The 23,183-nt window shown below is 34.8% G+C and overlaps 2 protein-coding genes across 2 annotated transcripts; one reads left to right on the top strand and one right to left on the bottom strand.

Annotated features, from left to right (window-relative positions):
* Positions 1-331: 331 nt before the first annotated feature.
* Positions 332-3,322, bottom strand: LOC127076201 (uncharacterized). The gene is made up of 5 exons (XM_051017785.1): positions 3,253-3,322; positions 2,220-3,154; positions 1,602-2,109; positions 1,201-1,282; positions 332-610 (listed from the first exon to the last, which is right to left on the bottom strand). Exons 2-5 carry the CDS (start codon positions 2,782-2,784, stop codon positions 389-391), a joined length of 1,377 nt encoding a protein of 458 aa, XP_050873742.1. The 5' UTR covers positions 2,785-3,154; positions 3,253-3,322; the 3' UTR covers positions 332-388.
* A 12,167-nt stretch (positions 3,323-15,489) lies between these two features.
* Positions 15,490-16,742, top strand: LOC127138005 (uncharacterized). Its single transcript, XM_051064412.1, has 2 exons — positions 15,490-15,824; positions 15,989-16,742. Exons 1-2 carry the CDS (start codon positions 15,490-15,492, stop codon positions 16,740-16,742), a joined length of 1,089 nt encoding a protein of 362 aa, XP_050920369.1.
* The last annotated feature ends 6,441 nt before the right edge of the window (positions 16,743-23,183 follow it).

Consider the following 23,183-nt stretch of genomic DNA (forward strand, 5'->3'; position numbering starts at 1 on the left):
TCAGAAAAGGTTAGATAATGATTTTATCATTTTGTTGTTGTATGTATCTAGATGACATGTTGGTAGTAAGTCTCAACTAAGGTAGGGTCCCATAATTGAAAGCACAATTGGTTAGAGAATTCGGTAAGAAACACTAAGAGACAACCAAACATGATTTTTGGGATGCAAATTCACTCAAATAGGATAGGCATGAAAATTTGGCTTTCTCAAAAAAACACCTATATTAAAGTCTTGTGACACTTCAACATGCAAGATTCTAGGTCAATATCTCTACCCTACTAACGCTATGTTTTGCTATATGTAACACTATTATTATTTTAAACATAAATAATTTGATGATGAAACCAAAATCATTTTTTGTCAATGTTGAACCAAACACATGTTATAGTCAATGGTTGTTATTACAAGGAAAACATCCACATGAGTTGTACCTAGAAAATTGTGAATTATGCTTATGAATAATCTTTTTAGCATGTTGAGTTGATTTTTCCATTTGTTCTAAGTGCTGCTGTCTAGCTGTTTCTCTCCATTCCTCAGCTTTCCTGTGAACCACTGACATCCTCTTCATCAACTTCTCTTCTAAGTTTGATTTCATCTTTTGGATTTTCACCTATAAATAAATAAAAGCATGCTTAGTTACTTTCAATGACTTTCAACTTTGAACTCTTAAAAAATTTCTTGGAATGTGTAGTACTCTTTTCTTAATCAAATTTGTGGTTTTCAATGATTTTGAAGACTTTGTAACATTTTACAGTACTAATATACTAAGGTTTTGAATAGACAATGTTATTATTCCTTGTAGTTTTCAACTTGGATTTTGTTTTTAATTAGTACATTATTCTTATGGTATGAATAAACTAGTAGATTGATTCCCTAGGGAAGCATGGTCAAGAAAATAATACTAATGAATATGGTTTCCATGAATTGGGGGTGGCTCGATGAATTAAGGCAACAATACCCCATGTGCATCACAGAAAAAACTGTCATCTTGAAAGATCAAGATTCTCTTCGGTCGAGATGTCCCGACTAATTCAACTAATATCAATGACCTAATCGCGTGGATGTATCTAGGTGAATGAGATAACTCAAATAATACGCGTTAGTTGAATTAGATGAATGTAAGTTGTTGGTTCAGATTTCGATCGAATCACTCGATCAAGCCTTAATTGAGGTCAAAAAAGAGATTTGGCAAAGAAATACCTCAAGCTTTCTTGACCTAGCTTCTGCTTTAGCATTTTGGAGGTTAATCCAAGCTTGGATTTTTGCTTCTTCTCTTTGATACCTGCATCAATGCAATTCACAATTTAGTTCTAGCCAATCCATATAAGATGATAGCACGAAAAATATCAGACCGACGAGACCTCCAAGTCAAGGTTTAACCACTTCAAATCACTCGCATTGGGACAAAACCATGATCAAACCATGCAAATAAGCAAATCATAGAAAATGTTGATTCATAGTATCATCTGACAGAGCTGTCTTAAGTTTTCAAACATGTCAAACTTTAGGTCATGTTTAGTAACCTGACTTGCACGTCCTCAAAGACAGCTCTGTCATCTGGTTCGTTCGGTTTTTAAAACATTGATACTAAGGTTTATTACCTAAGACAACACTTATTCTTCTCCTCTTCTTCCCAAGTAGAAGCAATGCAATCAGAATCAGCTTTCAAACTAGCATTATGTCGCAAACTTTTCGATATCTCCTTCTCCTCCTCTTCGCTCGAACTCCAATTCGGCGCAACCAAATCATACTTGGCTGTTCCAAATTGCAGTTTATCAAAATGACACTCTTCCAGCTTAATACCATCCACACTGCAGCCATTGCCATCGACATTATCCAACGCCAACGGTCCTGATCTACTAGCCGGAGTGTTATGCCGCGCAGGCGATGAACTCTTGAACGGCGTATGACATCTCGAAGTCGTCGAACTTCCTAACGGAGTCATCTCCGTGCCAACATCTTTGTGTTTAACCTCATGAATCACTTCAGTGTAAGCAGCATCATTCATTGATTCATCATAAGCTTTGTTTTTAAACAAGAATCCTTCTTTTGTTGGTTCTGAGTAGATGAATTTCGGTAAAACAGGTTCTATGCTGTCTGTAAACTTATCTACATTGCAAAAAAGTTGAAAAAAGGTTAGAATTCAATTAAGACAAAAAGAAAGAAAGAAAAAAGCAGAAAGTGTAGATTGAGAAAAGCTTATATGATAGTGAAGTAACCTTTTAGAACTATGTCTGTTGGATATGAGATTCCATTGAAAGCTCCAAGACTGTTATTGTGGTCCAAAGTTGAAGAAGAACTTTGACATTTAGTAACAACTTTTGAAACCTTTTCTTCCATTTTCTGCTTAAAGCTATTATTGTTATTATTATCACATTGTTTGGCTCCAATGTTTGAGGATTCTGAAGGAACAGCTTTAAGATTGATGTTGTTGTTGTTGTGAGCTGGTGAGTCATGACAGGAAGTGCTTATGAGCCATTTTTCAGCATCATCCCATTTGGAAGGAAAACTCTTTCTTGGAAGATTGTTTCTTCCAACAATGGAAGAAGAAGGAGAAGAGGTGAAGCTGAAAAGTGGTCTACCTGGTGTTGAAGGAGGTTCTAGTTTTCTCAGGTGTGTTGAAGAATCATTGCTGAATCTTGTGTTTTCTGCATTTGGTTTTGGTAATGGGAAAGATTTGACAAACTCAGAGGTTTCTCTTAGGTTAAGCTTGCAAAGTGGATCAATGAAATCATCAACAAAAGGGTTGTTGTTGGTGTAATAGTCCTTGTTTTTTGCATACATGTTTTGAAAGGTTGGTTTGTGGAATCAGAAAAAAAGATGGTTAAGAAAAGGAAGAAAAAGAGATGGTGTTGTGGTACAAAGACAGATGAAGGTTGTTGAGTGAGTCTATATTGGTAGGGAGGTCCATGGCCTTATTTTTGGGGTCACTGTTTTCTAAGGAGGGAAGTTACTTTGACTAGTCTGGTTGCTTCAGTTATCTCCATTTCTTAATAGTAACTTTTATTAATGGACTAAATCTCAAATAAATATAAAATATAATAAAATGTCTCTAACTCATTTATCTTAGTATTATGATGATGATGTATGAAGTTTGGTTGGTGAGTGAGTGAGTAGAAAGTGAGGAGCATGAGAAGGAGTGAAACAGGATAAGCTGAAGAAGGAAAAAAGAACATAGACATAGTTAGAAGGAGAGACTAATAAAATGAGTCACATGTAAAGGGACAAAGAAACAGTCCTATTTAGACTTACTTTGTCTTCTCATTTTCTTTCATATATCTCGAGGACAAGGATTGGATTGGATGAGGAACAAGACGAAATTGTAGTAATTATCAAAAGAAGAGAGGATCTTTATGTAGTACAAATATTTTTTCTTTTTTCTTTTTCTTGCAAGAATATATGAATCAGCATAGCATAGATTTGGTTGGCTTGTCATTGTCCTACTAGGTCACCTAGTTTATCTTGGATTTTGATAAACATGCGTTTCTCTTCTAAAATTTATATTTCGATTACTTATAAGATCGATTAGATTGATGATATGATATATGTGTATAATTTTTGTTTAATGTTTTTCGACGATAATGTTGCAATTAAAAATAATGCAAAGAAAATTTGTAGAAAGTAGGAAGAAAGAACATAATTTCGACAGGAATGTAAAGACATGAAAATGACTTTAATGTAAATGATTTTTTTCTCAATAACATTTAGATACTTCGAGTGGTTTTGAGTTTGATACAATATTGAACATTATGAATCATAATGTTAAGACTCATATTTATAATACTTCGACAGTAACGGTAACAAACGGTATTTTCTCCAAAAAATGACACGTTCTTGTTTGCATGTGTTTTGCCTTTCATAGGCTTTCATGCGTCCTTTGAAGGAACGGATAAGGCCAAAATATGGTTATTAACCTCATTTTGAATCATCTTCGTCGAACTCATCTTCGAACCGTTTCAGAAACTCCTAAATCCTATAACGCTATTTCGACAATATAACATTTCTTTGCCAAATTTCAGTCGAAAAGACTTTGCCTAACTCCCGTCGAAGTCAGCTTGGATTTCTTCCAAATATTTCCTTAAGTTTTATACTTTACCTCTTATATCTTTTTGAGTATCGAAATTACAGCTAACAAATTGCCCCCCAAAAATATCTTTTTCGACAAAATGAAGAAATTGACATTTTTTGAAAGCTTTGACGCGACAATACTTACTACTGTGATGTCATAGTCATCATGACCACTTTTCCAAAACGCCCTATCGAAAACGTGTGAACTGTAAACACCATCATTATCCCTATATTTGTGGGAGCAATATAGCAACTAAAAGGGCAACTGTCTGCTCAACCAATGAAAAACATACACGCGTCCCATTATTCGTTCCACTTGTCTTCACACATGAAATATGAATGGCTTTTTTTTTCTCATTGTCATACCCCAAAATTTGTCTTACCCTTTCCATCTTTTCATTCAATCCTTGACTTCGGAATCATCTGTAAATATTCATTGCTTCATTCATATTATCCTTGACTTCGGAATCATCTTTTCAACCAATATAACATTTCTTTGCCAAATTTCAGTCGAAAAGACTTTGCCTAACTCCCGTCGAAGTCGGCTTGGATTTCTTCCAAATATTTCCTTAAGTTTTATACTTTACCTCTTATATCTTTTTTCAGCGTCGAAATTACAGCTAACAAATTCCTTGACTTGGGAATCATCTGTAAATATTCATGCTTCATTCATATGCATCATTCATCCAATAAGGTGATCATTATAGATTCAAAGCTTTTGGCTTGCAAGCTAGGGTTTGTGTGTGGATCAAACCTTCAAAGGCATGGCATTGACTTTTCATCTAAGCATAGGAAATGTGAAACCCTAATTTCATGATCTATTAAAGTATGAATTCAACAAGATTTCATCATGGCACTCCTCAAGGGTCTCAAACCCTAATTCCTTGATAACTTAGTTTTGGTTCTTCATGGTACCTGGGCCTTGTCTTGACCATCAAAACCCTAATTAGGGCTTATATTAGAGATTTGCTTGTAAGGCGTCTTGTTTCATTCAAAGGCTTTATTTGGGAGGAATGCATCATGAAACCCTGATTATGGATGTTTGGTGCCTATGTGCCATTTGAGGTTGACTTTTGACCTTGGGGTTAACTAAAACCCTAATTCATATGGAGAGGGTTCTTGACCATCTTGTTATGCATCATCAATCATTAATCTTTCTTTGGGCATAAGATTCATTCATCTGGCCCATATGCCCACACGATTGGATTGTCATCTAGCTCAAGATTTAATTCAAACATTCATACATATGCATTCTATCTAGTCTTTCTTGGTCCATTGGTGATTGGCACATGGTATTTTAAAATTCCTTGAGTGCATGAGTGCATTAGTGCATTGATCTTTGATCCATTGTTTGTCCTTGATTCATTATGAGTCATATGGGCATTCATTATTTGTTTCATCTATGTATCTTGGTTAATTTGGTTCATATGGCATCATGTGATCATGTTTCAATTGGTTAAAGTGTGAGATTCATGCATAAGTCAATCAATCAAAAAGCCAAGTCCTTAATCCACATACATGCATGATCATTACATTTAAAACAATTGAGTTTTTATTCATTCATAAAGATATACATTGTCCATTACAAAAGAAAATGCAAAAATGCAATTTTTACATTAGTTGACTTTTTGGTCAACTAGTTGACCAAAGTCAACCCACCTATTTTTACATGACCTAAACCCTGATGCTCATTGTATCTTCATTATGGCACCTTTCCATGTGATTCCATGATCAATTTCTTCATGAGTAAGTAAACCTCATTTTGCTCTAAGCCATGTTTTGCCATTCAAATGTCCATACCATGAAGTCATAACCAAATGCCAAGTCCTACATCCTTGCATTCAAAATGAACCAATACATCACTTAGCATTCAATATAACTAAACATGCATATTCATTATGATTCAAGGCATATATAAATATGTACATGTTCTAACAAGCATACATACATGAAATTCATTACCAAGTAATAGTATATTCTTTCAATAAAATTCAGAATTGCATCATGAGTTAATTTAGTCACAAACCATCATGCATAAGTAACCAAAACAATCTAATAACCAACTCAGTTTTACTCATGACAAATTCACAAATTCATAAGGCCAACTCACCATGTAATGCATTTTAGTCCAAATTCATGCCTTTAAACTAGACTTTCATGTACAAAAGTTCAACTTAGATCAGAGCCACTTTACCTTTTCAACAGCATCCTTTGGCAGGCTTATAGCAGTGAAGTAATGCTTAGTTTTCCTTAGATATTTAGTGGAAGAAACTCATGGAAACTCATTGGCCCTGCATTTCTCAAGCAAGCACGATAACTGGCCCTCTAACTCCACCTGCATAGGCATGCGAAACAACAAAATCATTTATATGGGTTCTGCATAATAGGCCATCAAAGACAGGACCAAAGCCAACCTTTTCATCTCAAACTTCACCTCATAACATTCATTTTTTAAATCTGATTTCTACAAGCTCATAAGGTCTCAGTTCGAAAACTAACTATTCACCCATAATCCCAATTCCATGACTCATTTAATAACAACACAATTAACAAGTATACCAAATTGGAAAATGCATAACAGAAAAACTGAAGCATAATAGGAACCTTGTTTGTTAACAGAACACGAATTGGAGTTCCACTGTAACTGTTGGAAAATATATTATTTCCGGTTTTATTATTGTCTTTAATACTATCTTTATTTTTCTTTATTCTCCATCAAGGAGAAAATCAATTGTAATAATTGTATCTTCACTATATAAACCAGTCTAAGGATGACGAATAAATTATTACAACTTTTATCTATTTTTCCAATATGGTATCAGAGCATTGGGTTAGGGGTTACCGTAAAGCTTTCCTCAACCTATTTTTGTTGGGTTAGGGGTTACCATAAAGCTTTCCTCAACATATTTTTGTTGGTTTAAGGGTTACTATAAAATTTTCCTCAACATATTTTTGTTCGACCCGATTCACATACCCGTTTAGCCTCCTATGGCGAATAACAATAACAGGTGGTCTTCCTCATCACAGGCCTACACTAGATCCAACCATGGCGACCAACCACAACCTGAATCTGAAGGCTCTGTTCTGCCTACAAGGAACCTTGATGAGGGAAGAAGGTCAGACAAAGTTCCTTGGTGTGATCACTGCAAGCGCGAATGACATACACGTGAAACTTGTTGGAAGCTCAAAGACAAACCTCCTAACTGGAAGAAGAAAAGTGGTTGTGCATTTCAGGCTAGTAATTCTGATCAAGGGCAGCAACCTCCTCCGTCTCAGTTTCCACTCACTATGGAGCAACTAGACAGGTTGTACAAACTCCTTGAGTCTTCAACCCCTTCTTGCTCTATAGCAACAAAAGGTAATTCTGCATTTTTTAGTGTCAGTCCCAGTCATACTTAGGTAGTAGATTCAGGAGCATTCGATCACATGACAGGTGAATCTACTATGTTCTCTTCATATAGTCCATCTGCAGGTAATCAAAAAATAAAAATTACAGATGGCTCTTTTTCAGCCATTACAGGTAAAGGGTCAGTTGTGTTGTCTCCAATGTTAACTCTTAAAAATATCCTTCATGTTCCAAATTTATCTTGTAATTTAATATCCGCCAGTAAATTAGCCCAATATATAAATTGTCAAACTAATTTTTTTTATCTCACTGTGTCTTTCAGGATTTGAGCTCGGGGAAGATGATTGGCAGTGCTAAGGAGAGTGGAGGACTATACTACCTTGACATTGGATCTGCATCACAACTACCTTTAAAAATAATAAGTTCCTTCTTTGAGTCTTTTTCTGTTTTGAATAATAAAGATGACAACATTATGTTATGGCATTTAAGATTAGGTCATCCTAGTTTTCTTTGTTTAAATGTGAAGCATGTGAATTTGCAAAGCATCATCGTTCCCAGTTTTCAATATAGCCTTATAAACCATCAAAACCTTTTTCTATTATACACAGTGATGTTTGGGGCCCTAGCCGTACAAGTACACTCTCTCTTAAAAAATGGTTTATCACATTTATAGATGACCATACAAGAGTATGTTATGTGTACTTGTTAAAGGGGAAATCAGATGTTTGTCAGGCTGTAAAGAATTTTGTTTTAATGGTGCAAAACCAATTCCAAACAAATATTCAAGTCTTTAGAAGTGATAATGGCAAAGAATATTTTAACACTATCCTGGGTGATTTTTTCTAAAAAATGGGATTGTACATCAAAGTTCATGTCCTAATACTCCTCAAAAAAATGGAGTGGCCGAAAGGAAAAATAGACATTTACTAGAGGTTGCTAGAGCTCTACTTTTTTCAAATAAAGTACCAAATTATTTATGGGGTGAAGCTGTTTTAACAGCTGCGTATTTAATTAACAGAATGCCCTCCAAAATTCTGAATTTTCAAACTCCTATTAATGTTTTCAAAGAATGTATTCTTAATACTCGTGTTTTAACTGATTTGACTTTAAAAATCTTTGGTTGCACAGCCTTTGTTCATGAACATAAAAATGTTGGAAAACTTGAGCCACGTGCTATAAAACGTGTCTTTGTTGGATACTCCCCAACCCAAAAAGGATTTAAATGTTTTGATCCAAAAAATAAGAAAACGTTTGTCACTATGGATGTTACATACTTTGAAAATAAACCTTTTTTTGATGACACTCATCTTCAAGGGGGGGAGATAAACGAAGACTCGTTTCAAATTAAGGACATGAGTTTTTTAAATAACTTATCTTTTCCAATATCACAAAATTCTAAGATTTTTACACCTGCACCAACAGAAAATGACCATGATTCTTTATTTGATCCTACTCCTGTCATGAGTAACGAACCTTGTGAATCCGAACCTACATTTTCTCTTGTAGAAAATAATAAGAATCCTGAAAACAATGATAGTGATGATCTAATTGAAATGTCACAAAATAATGAGTCACTTCAACAAAACAAATTTGAATTAGGAAATGGGACTTGGAAAGGAAAGGTTTTTGTGAAAAAGCACCATAAAGGAAAGGACAAGTCCACATCTCAACACTGCCAGGAATATGAAGCGGGGAATGATCAATTTCCTAACAAAAGAAAAGGTAAGTTTATCTCTGTTTCTAAGAGTCGTATTTTGTATCCTAATATAGATGATCCTGTTGCCATTAGAAAACCTGTCAGATCTTGCACTAAACATCCCATGTCCAATTTTATATCATATTCAAATTTGTCTTAATCTATGTCTGCCTTCACTTCAAAATTGTCTAGTGTAGAAATTCCAAAAAGTGTACAGGTTGCTTTAGAAATTCCAAAGTGGAGGGAAGTTGTACTTGAGGAGATGAAAGCTCTTGAAAAGAACAAAACTTGGAGTGTTACATCACTACCAGATGGCAAGAAGACAGTTGGATGCAAATGGGTGTTTACTGTGAAGTATAATTTAGATGGGTCAATTGAAAGGTACAAGGATCGCTTGGTGGCTAAAGGATTTACTCAGACCTATGGTATAGATTACTCAAAGACATTTGCTTCTGTTGCAAAATTGAACACTGTCAAAATTCTTTTGTCTCTTGTTGGTAACATGGATTGGCCTTTGTATCAATTAGATGTTAAGAATGCCTTTCTTAATGGCGATCTAGAAGAAGAAGTATATATGGACATTCCTCCTGGCTTTGAAAACAAATTTGGGTCAAATGTGTGCAAACTAAATAAGTATTTGTATGGATTAAAGCAGTCCCCTAGAGCTTGGTTTGAAAAATTCACTCAGTCCATGAAGAAACAAGGGTACATCCAAGGATAGGCTGACCACACCTTGTTCACAAAATTCTCCCACGATGTGAAAGTTGTTGTCCTGATTGTTTATGTTGATGATATTGTCCTTACTCGAGACGATACAGTGGAAATGGCAAGAGTAATAGAGAAATTGGCAGTAGACTTTGAAATTAAGGACTTGGGATTCATGAGATATATTTTAGGTATGGAGGTTGCTCGGTCAAAAAATGGTATTGTGGTTTCGCAGCAGAAATACATTATAGACTTGTTGAAAGAAACATGAATGAGTGGATGTCGTCCTGCATATACCCCTATGGATCCTAATGATAAACTTTGGGGAGAATGTAATGTTTCTGTTGATACTGGGAGATATCAAAGATTAGTTAGGAAACTAATTTACTTGTCACACGCTTGACCTAATATTGCTTTCTCAGTTAGTGTAGTGAGTCAGTTTATGCATTCTCTTTTCGATGAACATCTTGACGCAGTCTATAGGATATTGAGATATTTGAAGGGAAATCCTGGAAAAGGATTATTTTTTAAGAAGACTAGTGAAAAAAATGTGTTTATCTTCATCGATGCCGATTGGGCAGGTTCAGTCACAGATAGAAGATCAACCTCTGGATATTGTACCTAGGTTTGGTGTAATCTTGTGACATGGAGGAGCAAGAAACAAGGAGTTATAGCAAGGAGTAGTGCAAAGGCCGGGTTTAGAGCTTTGTCTCAAGGTATTTGTGAAGGATTATGGATCCTTAGAGTCCTAGAAGAACTTAAGATGAAAATTGAGTTTCCATTGAAATTGTACTCTGACAGTAAAGCTGCTATTAACATAGCTCATAATCCAGTTCAACATGATAGAACCAAGCATATCGAGATTGATCGACACTTCATAAAGGAGAAGTTAGATGCGGGAATCATATGTCTACCCTTCGTGACTTCAAGTCAACAAACTGCGGATATCCTGACCAAAAGTTTGGCAAGACCTACTTTTGATTATTTGATAGACAAGTTGGGCATGATAAATATCTACGCACCAACTTGAGGGGGGGTGTTGGAAAATATATTATTTCTGGTTTTAGTGTTGTCTTTAATACTATCTTTATTTTTCTTTATTCTCCATCAAGGAGAAAATCAATTGTAATAATTGTATCTTCACTATATAAACCAGCCTAAGACTGACGAATAAATTATTACAACTTTTATCTATTTTTTCCAATAGTAACTAACCTAATGTAACACTTATAGAAGCATAATCATCACTAACTGAATTCCAATCCCACTTAACTTGAACCCACGCCTAATATAACTAACTCGAATTACATAACAAACATATTAACAACTTTTCTCATTTGCAACTGACTTTGAATTTGGGGTGAATTTCTAAGCAATTTGAGTAGTATCTCATAACAGAATTTTAAATGCTATAAATCGATGCATCCTTCACTCATTGGAGGAGAGGTTTTCATTCCCATAATTTCCATATTTTCGATCTCTCTGATCTTAACCATTTCCCTCACTTCAAAGATTTTTCTCCATTGTTGCTCAATGCCTCACACTGAAGCTCTGGAACAACGAGAGCTAAGCCCTAATCTCTTTCTCACTCTTTGAGAAATCAGAAGTATCTCTTAAAATCACAAGTGCATATCTCAACCATTCTCTCAAATTCATCTCAAAGAAGAAGGAAGAAGAAAGCTTGGAAGGATTCAGAGAATTACCTGGCATCTCTAGCACGACGTTCCAGTGAGTTCATGTTCGATCTCCACCCTCTTGCTTCATTCGAGTTACCACGGTGTAACTTGTGTTAAGGCGGATCAAAGCCCTAACATCTAGGGCTCTAATTCCACGCCTCCATCATTCAATTTGCATTTAGGTTGTTAGGGTTCTTCCCTAACCCTCTTCGACTTTGATGCTTAAGGGGAAATTGGGAGGAATTGACTTAGGGCTCGGGAAGAGGATGAGTGGCTGGTCATGTTGATAGGTTCTTTTCTTGTTTCTGGTGGCCACCACCACCGAATGCGATTTTAGGAGCAGTGGTCCACGGTGGATCGAAAGGTGGCTTGACCAGAGACATGATCCACTGATCCTGCACGCCTTCAATTAGGTTTAAATTTAATTTGGTCAGGTGGACACGTGTAAGGTCACCATTGGTCCACTATTTTAGTCCTTTATGTGTTAATTCCCTTGCGATCGTTTCTAACCGGGTTTGGATCGTTTTGGAGGCTTGGCACCCCCTACCGCTTTGACACCTCCAACTTCACAAGATTTTATTCCATTGGGCCAACAGCCACAAGCCCATGCGCATTTCCTGCTCTAGCACCCTTCATTTCAGGATCTTCACCCCTTCCAGGCCCATTTTCTTTTGATTTTATTATTTGTTTTTGTTTTGATTAATTGTTTTTTGCCATATTAAATCTTGATAATTAGATTAATTGGGAGCTTAATTAGGATTAGTGTCTTGTAGAATTTAATTAGATTTTGATAGTTTTTTAATTAAAATTAATTGTTTTAATTAGAAATAATTAGAATAATTAGTTTTAGTTTGATTAAATTATAGGTTTAATTCCTTAATTGTTCATATGAATTTGACCATTTTAACCTTGGGATTTCAGTAGTGAAATTCATGTTCCCTTAGGATTAGGAATAGATTTAAACTAATTGATCCTTTTAAGCATATTAACTTTCATGGGATAGTTGGTAATTTGACTAATTTGACCTTAACATGTGCATGATCCCTTAGGTATAACTTATACAATTTTTTTAATCTTAGATTAGGTTAACCATTGATTACCAATCTAGTTCAAACCATTTGATTCAAGTTGATCAAAATAAATTTTTATTAACTAAATCCTTTGATGATGCATAATCCCACAGTCTATTCAAGTTATCAAAAGTCCATTGATCACTTGATAAGACTATTTTTGTAAAGTTGTGGATCTCAAGGCCTCAAATCCATAATTTCATGTAAGGCATCTCAGGCAAACCGAGCAGTAGACTATACAAGGCATAACAAAGGTGTTTCTTCAAGAGCTTGTCAACTAAGATTCCAATTGTGTGACAAGAGCCTTAAGAAACAGGGAATGAATAAGAGTGGAGAATTACATTAACTCATTATGAATATCTTTAGTGCAATTCGAATCAAATGATTGATAAAGTCTTCATCATCACAAGAAGCAACAAAGATTCTTCTCCAACAACTTGAAAGTTATGATGAGAATCACATGCCACGAGCCATAAGTAGTAAAGAATGAATGAGAGTGGAGAATTCTATTAACTCATTATGAATATCTTTGAGTACGGGACGAATGACCCAGTTGCTCATCATATTCACATTTACTCATAGACTTTAGTTTGGTCCATATCCAATGGTTGACAAGTCTTCTTCATTTACTCGTATACCATTTCGCTTGCCTCAGTCTCTTGTTGTCAGCCCTAGTACGCTGAACTACGAAAGCTCTGACTTTCTCGTTGCACGATGAGAATACGTAGGCATGGGGATTCAGATTCTACGTGAGCTACCCTATTTATTGATCTTATTCTTCATTTTTTAATTCATCAATCAATAACATCTTTTTTAGATCAAATACATTTTTTCTTGGATTCCATGCACATCCTTTTAGGACGATATAGCGAAAGTCCACCTTATGAACCAAGAGATGTTTAGAAATGAACCCAAACACTTTATTCCTTCTTTTTTAGCTAAGACACTTGTTTACTCTTCGGTTCAGAGTTTATTCCTTCATGGATCCAAGATACAATTCTTCTTTGATTTCAAATTGTTTGTTCCCTACAATGATACACTATTCTTTATACTAAACAACACTACAACTAAACCTTAAAGTTGTCTTTGTCTTATAAGTCCCTATTGTCTAGGAAAACATCTCTCCTTTTATTCCAATTGTAGTTAAACTTTGAAGTTGTGTTTGTCTTGTGAGTCCCTATTGCTTAGACAAACATCTCTTTGTTTCCACCATTCTTTTGGTACACGTTATACTTCTTATCACTATCAATCTCTTCTCCTTTGTTCTCGTGGTTCAATGAACTACGAGTGCTCTGACTTTCTCATTGTCCAGTGAGAATACATAGGCATTAGGATGTGAATCCTTGGCGGGCACAATCCTAATTATTATTATTCCGCCTTAGAGCATCATTCATATCTTTCATGAACCATTATCTACCTTCAATCATTGAATCATTCACTCCATGTGATATACCATATCTTTGAGTCAAATACATTATCTCTTTGAGCTACATCTTGTGTCAGCTTGTGAATCAAGAGTTGTTTGTGTTGTGAAACCAAACACTTAATTCTCTTTGTTTTTGGCTATACCATATAGTGGCACCATGCTTCCGGCTATCCCACATATGGTTCACGTCAGTTTTACTCTTGGGTTCAGATTTCATCCCTTTTTGGAATCAAACAACATAATCTTTTGGTTTATACCATACATTAATCACAACTTCGTTTCATCTCCCACCACTAGTTCTATGAACTACGGAGCTATGAATTCCTTATTTCACTATAAGGACATGTAGGCATGAGGGCACTAATCCTCACCGAGCACTCTATCTATTCTTTTCTTTTACCTCATTCTTTCGCGAGTAATCTTTAGGTATCACTCCCATTCGAGTAAGAACAATCAAAACGGTTCTCGTTGAGTACAACAGATGTTAGGGGTGTTAATACCTTCTCCTTGCATAACTGAGTTATCTCTTTACTTCGGGTTTTATTGATGTTTTTCCTTTCCTTCGGGAATAAATAAAGTTCAATGGCGACTTTGTTATATGTTTGAGCGTGCAATGTGTTCGGGTATATTTTCGCTAGCTTCAACTAGCGACTCTGTTGGGGACCTATGTTACTTAGAGTATTCCCTAGTCGCTAAAAGAAGTCGAGCTTAACTTTGGTTGTTTCCTCTTGTTTTAGGTGTTTATCTCTATGCTTTACTCACTTTATATTATTCATCATTTATTTTACTATCTTAGATTTCTGCATACTCTATCATGCTGGATATCTATATATATATATTGTTATTGGGTTGGGGTTGATGTTACATAAGTGAAGCTCTATACCCGAGATTAGTATACACACGGGATATATTTGTGGATAGTCGTGTACACCTACATTTTATGCGTTGGGTTATCATGAGAGCCACACCCAGACTAGATTCACCCTGAAGTACTTTTGTCCTGCGAGAATTCGTTATGACAAGGTATTTTCATTTTAAGTTGATGACTCTTAGAGACCTTCTAGGGACCACCTTTGAAGCCTAGTACATACCTGTGAGGGGGATATGGGTTTTTCTTGCAGGAAACCATAGACTCTGCATACCTTGGTTCTCATATTGCGTCGAACCTCTAAACTTAAAACAAACAACATGTACAGATTATCTAGAATGTATCATAGCTTTGAATCTATGTGATAAATAGCATCCCATCATACATTATCATCACATCATAATAAAAAATTTGCATATGCACTTTTCTAAGAATCCAATAGCCAAGTTTGTTGATTGAGTACTCAAGACAAAACATGACTTTCAAAAGAAGAGGCATTCATAGTTACAAGGTCGTGGAACCACAGTTGAAGGTTTTGAAAGGACTATGGGAACGCCTGATTCTTGAGAGTAAATAAGAATTCAAGAAGTCTTATGGTAACCTTCTAGGAATTCTGAACACTGAAGTCAACACCATGGTTGTGCACACTCTTGTGCAATTTTACGATCCTCCGCTGAGATATTTTACCTTTCAGGATTATCAATTAGCACCTACTTTAGAAGAATACTCTCATATTTTGGGTATTGGGATTAAGAACCGAGTTCCTTATGTCTGCAATAAAGAACTCCCTAAATCCCATATCCTTGTTGAAGCCCTTCACCTAGAGAAGAAGGAAGTAGAGCTGAATCTGAAGCTTAAGAGTGGAATCCATGGTTTTACCTCAAAGTTTCTGGTGGATAAGGCCATTACTTTTGTCGATGCTGAAAGATGGATGGCCTTCAATGCCATTCTAGCTTTAATTATGGGATTGTATTGTTTCCAAATATTGAATATTTTGTGGATCTGGATGATATCCATATTTTTCTGACTCAAAATCTCGTTCCTACTATTATTGTTGATACTTACTACTCTATACACATAAGGACTCAAAAGAAGAAAGTAACCATCATATGTTGTATCCCTTTGTTGTATAGATGTTTTATTTTGCATATACCCAACAAAGGTCATTTCATTGAGAATAAAGACAATCTAAAGTGGTCTCAAAGGATCATGTCCTTGAATGCTGAAGATGTTTCCTGGTACTCTAGAAGCTACGATAATGTCAAACTCGTCCTAAATTATGGTGACTTCCCTAATGTACCTCTTCTTGGTACAAAAGATGGAATCAACTACAATCTGAGATTGGCACTATGTCAGTTGGGATACCCTAGGGTGGATAAACCTGATTCCAATTGTGTCAAAGATTTTGTCTTGTACGAAGGGGTTGACAATCCAAAGTTACTCAAGAAGATTATTAAGGATTTGGGAGAGATATGTCCTCAAGGAAGAGCTGAAATGGGTAAGAAGAACTGCATAGCCAGGGAAGCTTATACCAGAAAGGTGAAGAACATGGTTAAAGAGATGTTGTCGCCATTTCCATCAGAGTCGTCTATGAGCATCAAGCCTCCCGAATTCACTATTAATCATATCTCTGAAGTTGATAAGCTGAAGGGAATCATCAATGCATTAGAGAAAGAGAATGTGAATCTCAGATCTAGTCTTGGTAAGATTTCATTGGAGAAGGAGAACTTGAAATTCAATATGAATCAGAATAGGGATAAGGCACTTCAAGAGGACAACGAGGTTCAAGCTGAGTCGTACAAGAGAAGAAATGTAGGTGAATCATTGAAGGGAACTTGTGCTAGTCTATCAGCTAAGAAGAAGAAGCTAGCAGAAACTCAATATTAAGCCTGCAAATTGGAGCTTAACTATAAGGAGCAAATCAAGAAACTCTAAGACCAATTGGAAGTTTGCAAGAAAGGGATTAAAGATGAACAAAGTCGTGTCAAGAGGCTAGAGGTTACTCTTCATCAGCTTCATACTAAGCTAGACCAAAGGTTAGAAGGGACTCGTGGGTTGAAGGATCAAGCACACAAAGATATGAAGAATATCGATCTGCTCAAACCTCCCATAGATATTTCAAGTGGGAAAGCCTTTTCTTCTAGTTCTGAATCAGAATATGATGAAGTAGGGTTTGATGCTCACCTTAGCCTAAAATCTAATACTCCTAAACCTGTCTCTATTAAACCCATCAAAGCCATTCATATTCAAACCTTCTCTCCTTAAAACCAACAAGTAAACCAAACATGTTCTGCTTCTGAAGCTGAACATGTAAGCATTATCCAACCAAAAACTACTTCCCCGTCAAATATTAAAGCACCTCAATCATCACCTTTGTAATCACCTTATAAAGAACCTAGTTCTGTTCAAACTCAACTCTCAGGTTAAGATGCATCTGAACACCAGGTTGAAACTGAACAAATTGTTCATGATCTATCTCTGGTTCAATTCACATCTGAACCTAGAATTGAATCAGAACATATCTCTTTTGACTTCCTTCACCTTGAAACCTCTATAAACCTATATGTCCCATAAAACCAATCCATTGGCCCTTCAAAGCCTAACACCTCATCCCATCTACTTTTTATCCAATCAAACCTATATGAAATGAAAACTATATTTTTGGATAAAGTGCAGATTCGGATCGATGAGAGAACATCTTCTTCTGACCCAGTAGCCTATACTACTAAGTGGGATTCTCTTTAGACCGTTGTTGAATCAGTTATTCAGAATCTGAAGATGTTACTTCAGAATATGCCGCTTCTTCTAGGTTTGTGCAAGACTTTTTGGAAGAAAAACTGGCCTCTGTTACTGCTTCTCAACAAGCCATTATTGTCAAGCAAAATGAAAAGGATGAAAGGACGAAGTCAACGGATGCTAGAAAAAATATTATGGGTGCTAATCTTAGAGTTATGTTGGGTCTTTTGAAGAAATCATAGGCTTAGGATTTAAAACCTCTTTTGTTATGTTTTTTTTTCTTGTTTACTAACTTTCTGTTATAATATTCCCCTTCTTTCATGCTTATGTATTTGTTATGCTTGGTATTTATTTATTTGCATGCTTATGTGTTTTTACTCTAAGCCATATTAATTTTGGGAATCAATTATTTTCTCTGATAAAATTAAGAACAACTTGTACTTTCTTTGAGATATTTTGGATGGAGTATGTCTGCAATTTCTTGGAAGATTGGTACATTCAAAAGGAAATAAGCAACTACTTAAAATGTATTATTGCAAAAAGGAAGTAAAGAAATTCATAGTTCATTAATTCAAAAGAGGGAGTACAAGATCATTTGGGCTACACAATTTTGTCTAAATCAGAACAATATCCTCGTGCACAACAAAATGTCTTTCAAACTATGTCTCGCTCCTCACTACCCTCATATGAGTCATAATGCAATATCTTCCTTGGAATCTTCTTTTTCTTCTTCTTCAACATCTTCTTCTTCTTTTTGCCTTCCTCTCCCTTAGTGCATCTCTGACAGTAGTCGACCCAGATGGTTGGGCCTATTTAGTTGATTGTTATTGGTGTTGCACCAAGGTGGTAGTCTTGCTCTCAATAATGGTTTCTGTTGAGACAATGATCTTTGCTTTCTCAAAAGGAGTACTCCTGATGTTGGGAGGTAAGAAGAGTTTATTGAAGATGTGGGATATCTGTCTATGAAGTTGTGCTTTTATAGAAGAGTTTAAGTGACTTGTACACAACTTTTGGAAGTTGAAACATCTGAAGATTTAATGCTTAATACTCTAGCTCTTTAGTGCAATGATTACTTTTGATGGTTGTCATTCTTGCATGACATGTGACCGTCTTGATAAGTGCAGAAACATTTCAACCTCTTTGTTTGGAAGTGCAAAAGTTTTTTTCTATTTTTATCAGAATTTAACTTTTCCCACATATTTGTCATTCATAATATTTCTCTCTCTCTCTCTCTCTCTCTCTCTCTCTCTCTATATATATATATATATATATATATATATATATATATATATATATATATATATATATATATATATATATATATATATATATATATATATATATATATGTGTGTGTGTGTGTGTGACATGTCCTTGTTCACTTTTTGTTGATGTTAAAAAGGGGGAGAAATTCATGGGAGTATTTAAGAGGATAAAAGTATTTTTTGAATGCTTTTATTTACCTAAATCCTAATTATTTTGACATTACTTTTATCTGAACTTTGTTATATCAAAATATGTTTAATTAACTTGGATAAAATTTAGGGGAAGCTTACAAAACTCAACCTTTGGACTATTAGACTCCGGGGGAGCTTACAAACCTCTGGCTCAGATGTTGTCAAGTTAGTTAAACTAACCAACCATTATTCTTAAATACATTTGTTTATCATCATCAAAACGGGAGAGATTGTTGGAACAAAATTGTTCATATCCCTTGGGTTTTGACTATAACAAAGTACTTAAAAAACAAATGGGTATAGTAACATATGTTCAAGTGTGCAGGGTCACAAGCTTATAATTCAACTCTGATTTAATCTTGTTAAATACATATTTTGAGAAGCATAGTAACTCAAAGTTTGAATGATCAGAATATGATGACTCTAAATATGTTCATCAACCTCTAAAGGTTGAGACTCTGATCATGGTGTTCCAACATCTAGTGACATCTCATATTTTGAAGGCTAAAGATGTCTCTGGTCCCTACTCTGTCTCCTAGACAAACCTGTCTTGTCAAATTCCATATTTAAAAAGAGAGTCAACTTGGTCCAATTCACGTCTGAACCTAGAATTGAATCAGAACATATCTCCTTTGACTTCCTTCACCTTGAAACCTCTGTAAACCTATATGTCCCATAAAACCAATCCATTGGCCCTTCAAAGCCTAACACCTCATCCCATCCACTTTTTATCCAATCAAACCTATATGAAATGAAAACTATATTTTTGGATAAAGTGCAGATTCGGATCGATGAGAGAACATCTTCCTCTGACCCAGTAGCCTGTACCGCTAAGTGGGATTCTCTCTAGACCGTTGTTGAATCAATTATTCAGAATCTGAAGATGTTACTTCAGAATATGCCGCTTCTTCTAGGTTTGTGCAAGACTTTTTGGAAGAAAAACTTGCCTCTGTTACTGCTTCTTAACAAGCCATTATTGTCAAGCAAAATGAAAAGGATGAAAGGACGAAGTCAATGGATGCTAGAAAAAATATTATGGGTGCTAATCTTAGAGTTATGTTGGGTCTTTTGAAGAAATCATAGGCTTAGGATTTAAAACCTCTTTTGTTATGTTTTTTTTTCTTGTTTACTAACTTTCTGTTATAATATTCCCCTTCTTTCATGCTTATGTATTTGTTATGCTTGGTATTTTTTTAATTTGCATGCTTATGTGTTTTTACTCTAAGCCATATTAATTTTGGGAATAAATTATTTTCTCTGATAAAATTAAGAACAACTTGTACTTTCTTTGAGATATTTTGGACGGAGTATGTCTGCAATTTCTTGGAAGATTGGTACACTCAAAAGGAAATAAGCAACTACTTAAAATGTATTATTGCAAAAAGGAAGTAAAGAAATTCATAGTTCATTAATTCAAAAGAGGGAGTACAAGATCATTTGGGCTACACAATTTTTTCTAAACCAGAACAATATCCTCGTGCACAACAAAATGTCTCTCAAACTATGTCTCGCTCCTCACTACCCTCATATGAGTCATAATGCAATATCTTCCTTGGAATCTTCTTTTTCTTCTTCTTCAACATCTTCTTTTTCTTTTTGCCTTCCTCTCCCTTAGTGCATCTCTGACAGTAGTCGACCCAGATGGTTGGGCCTATTTAGTTGATTGTTATTGGTGTTGCACCAAGGTGGTAGTCTTGCTCTCAATAATGGTTTATGTTGAGACAATGATCTTTGCTTTCTCAAAAGGTGTACTCCTGATGTTGGGAGGTAAGAAGAGTTGATTGAAGATGTGGGATATCTGTCTATGAAGTTGGGCTTTTATAGAAGAGTTTAAGTGACTTGTACACTACTTTTGGAAGTTGAAACATCTGAAGATTTAATGCTTAATACTCTAGCTCTTTAGTGCAATGATTACTTTTGATGGTTGTCATTCTTGCATGACATGTGACCGTCTTGATAAGTGCAGAAACATTTCAACCTCTTTGTTTGGAAGTGCAAAAGTTTTTTTTCTATTTTTATCAGAATTTAATTTTTTCCACATATTTGTCATTCATAATATTTCTCTCTCTCTCTCTCTCTCTCTCTCTCTCTCTCTCTCTCTCTCTCTCTCTCTCTCTCTCTCTCTCTCTCTCTCTCTCTCTCTATCTATATAATATATATATATTATATATATATATATATATATATATATATATATATATATATATATATATATATATATATATATATATATATATATATATATATATATATATATATATATATATATATATATATATATATATATATATATATATATATATATATATATATATATATATATATATATATATATATATATATATATATATATATATATATATATATATATATATATATATATATATATATATATATATATATATATATATATATATGACATGTCCTTGTTCACTTTTTGTTGATGTTAAAAAGGGGGAGAAATTCATGGGAGTATTTAAGAGGATAAAAGTATTTTTTTAATGCTTTTATTTACCTAAATCCTAATTATTTTGACATTACTTTTATCTGAACTTTGTTATATCAAAATAAGTTTAATTAACTTGGATAAAATTTAGGGGAAGCTTACAAAACTCAACCTTTGGACTATTAGACTCAGGGGGAGCTTACAAACCTTTGGCTCATATGTTGTCAAGTTAGTTAAACTAACCAACCATTATTCTTAAATACATTTGTTTATCATCATCAAAACGGGAGAGATTGTTGGAACAAAGTTGTTCATATCCCTTGGGTTTTGACTATAACAAAGTAATTAAAAAACAAATGGGTATAGTAACATATGTTCAAGTGTGCATGGTCACAAGTTATAATTCAACTCTGATTTGATCTTGTTAAATACATATTTTGAGAAGCATAGTAACTCAAAGTTTGAATGATCAAAATATGATGACTCTAAATATGTTCATCAACCTCTAAAGGTTGAGACTCTGATCATGGTGTTCCAACATCTAGTGACATCTCATATTTTGAAGGCTAAAGATGTCTCTGGTCCCTACTCTGTCTCCTAGACAAACCTGTCTTGTCAAATTCCATATTTAAAAAGAGAGTCAACTTGGTCCAATTCACGTCTGAACCTAGAATTGAATCAGAACATATCTCTTTTGACTTCCTTCACCTTGAAACCTCTGTAAACCTATATGTCCCATAAAACCAATCCACTGGCCCTTCAAAGCCTAACACCTCATCCCATCCACTTTTTATCCAATCAAACCTATATGAAATGAAAACTATATTTTTGGATAAAGTGCAGATTCGGATCGATGAGAGAACATCTTCCTCTGACCCAGTAGCCTATACCGCTAAGTGGGATTCTCTCTAGACCGTTGTTGAATCAGTTATTCAGAATCTGAAGATGTTACTTCAGAATATGCCGCTTCTTCTAAGTATGTGCAAGACTTTTTGGAAGAAAAACTGGCCTCTGTTACTGCTTCTCAACAAGCCATTATTGTCAAGCAAAATGAAAAGGATGAAAGGACGAAGTCAATGGATGCTAGAAAAAATATTATGGGTGCTAATCTTAGAGTTATGTTGGGTCTTTTGAAGAAATCATAGGCGTAGGATTTAAAACCTCTTTTGTTATGTTTTTTTTTCTTGTTTACTAACTTTCTGTTATAATATTCCCCTTCTTTCATGCTTATGTATTTGTTATGCTTGGTATTTGTTTATTTGCATGCTTATGTGTTTTTACTCTAAGCCATATTAATTTTGGGAATCAATTATTTTATCTGATAAAATTAAGAACAACTTGTACTTTCTTTGAGATATTTTGGATGGAGTATGTCTGCAATTTCTTGGAAGATTGGCACACTCAAAAGGAAATAAGCAACTACTTAAAATGTATTATTGCAAAAAGTAAGTAAAGAAATTCATAGTTCATTAATTCAAAAGAGGGAGTACAAGATCATTTGGGCTACACAATTTTGTCTAAATCAGAACAATATCCTCGTGCACAACAAAATGTCTCTCAAACTATGTCTCGCTCCTCACTACCCTCATATGAGTCATAATGCAATATCTTCCTTGGAATCTTCTTTTTCTTCTTCTTCAACATCTTCTTCTTCTTTTTGCCTTCCTCTCCCTTAGTGCATCTCTGACAG

The sequence above is a fragment of the Lathyrus oleraceus genome, chromosome 4, assembly GCF_024323335.1.
Source record: "Lathyrus oleraceus cultivar Zhongwan6 chromosome 4, CAAS_Psat_ZW6_1.0, whole genome shotgun sequence".
Classification (NCBI taxonomy): Eukaryota; Viridiplantae; Streptophyta; class Magnoliopsida; order Fabales; family Fabaceae; genus Lathyrus; species Lathyrus oleraceus.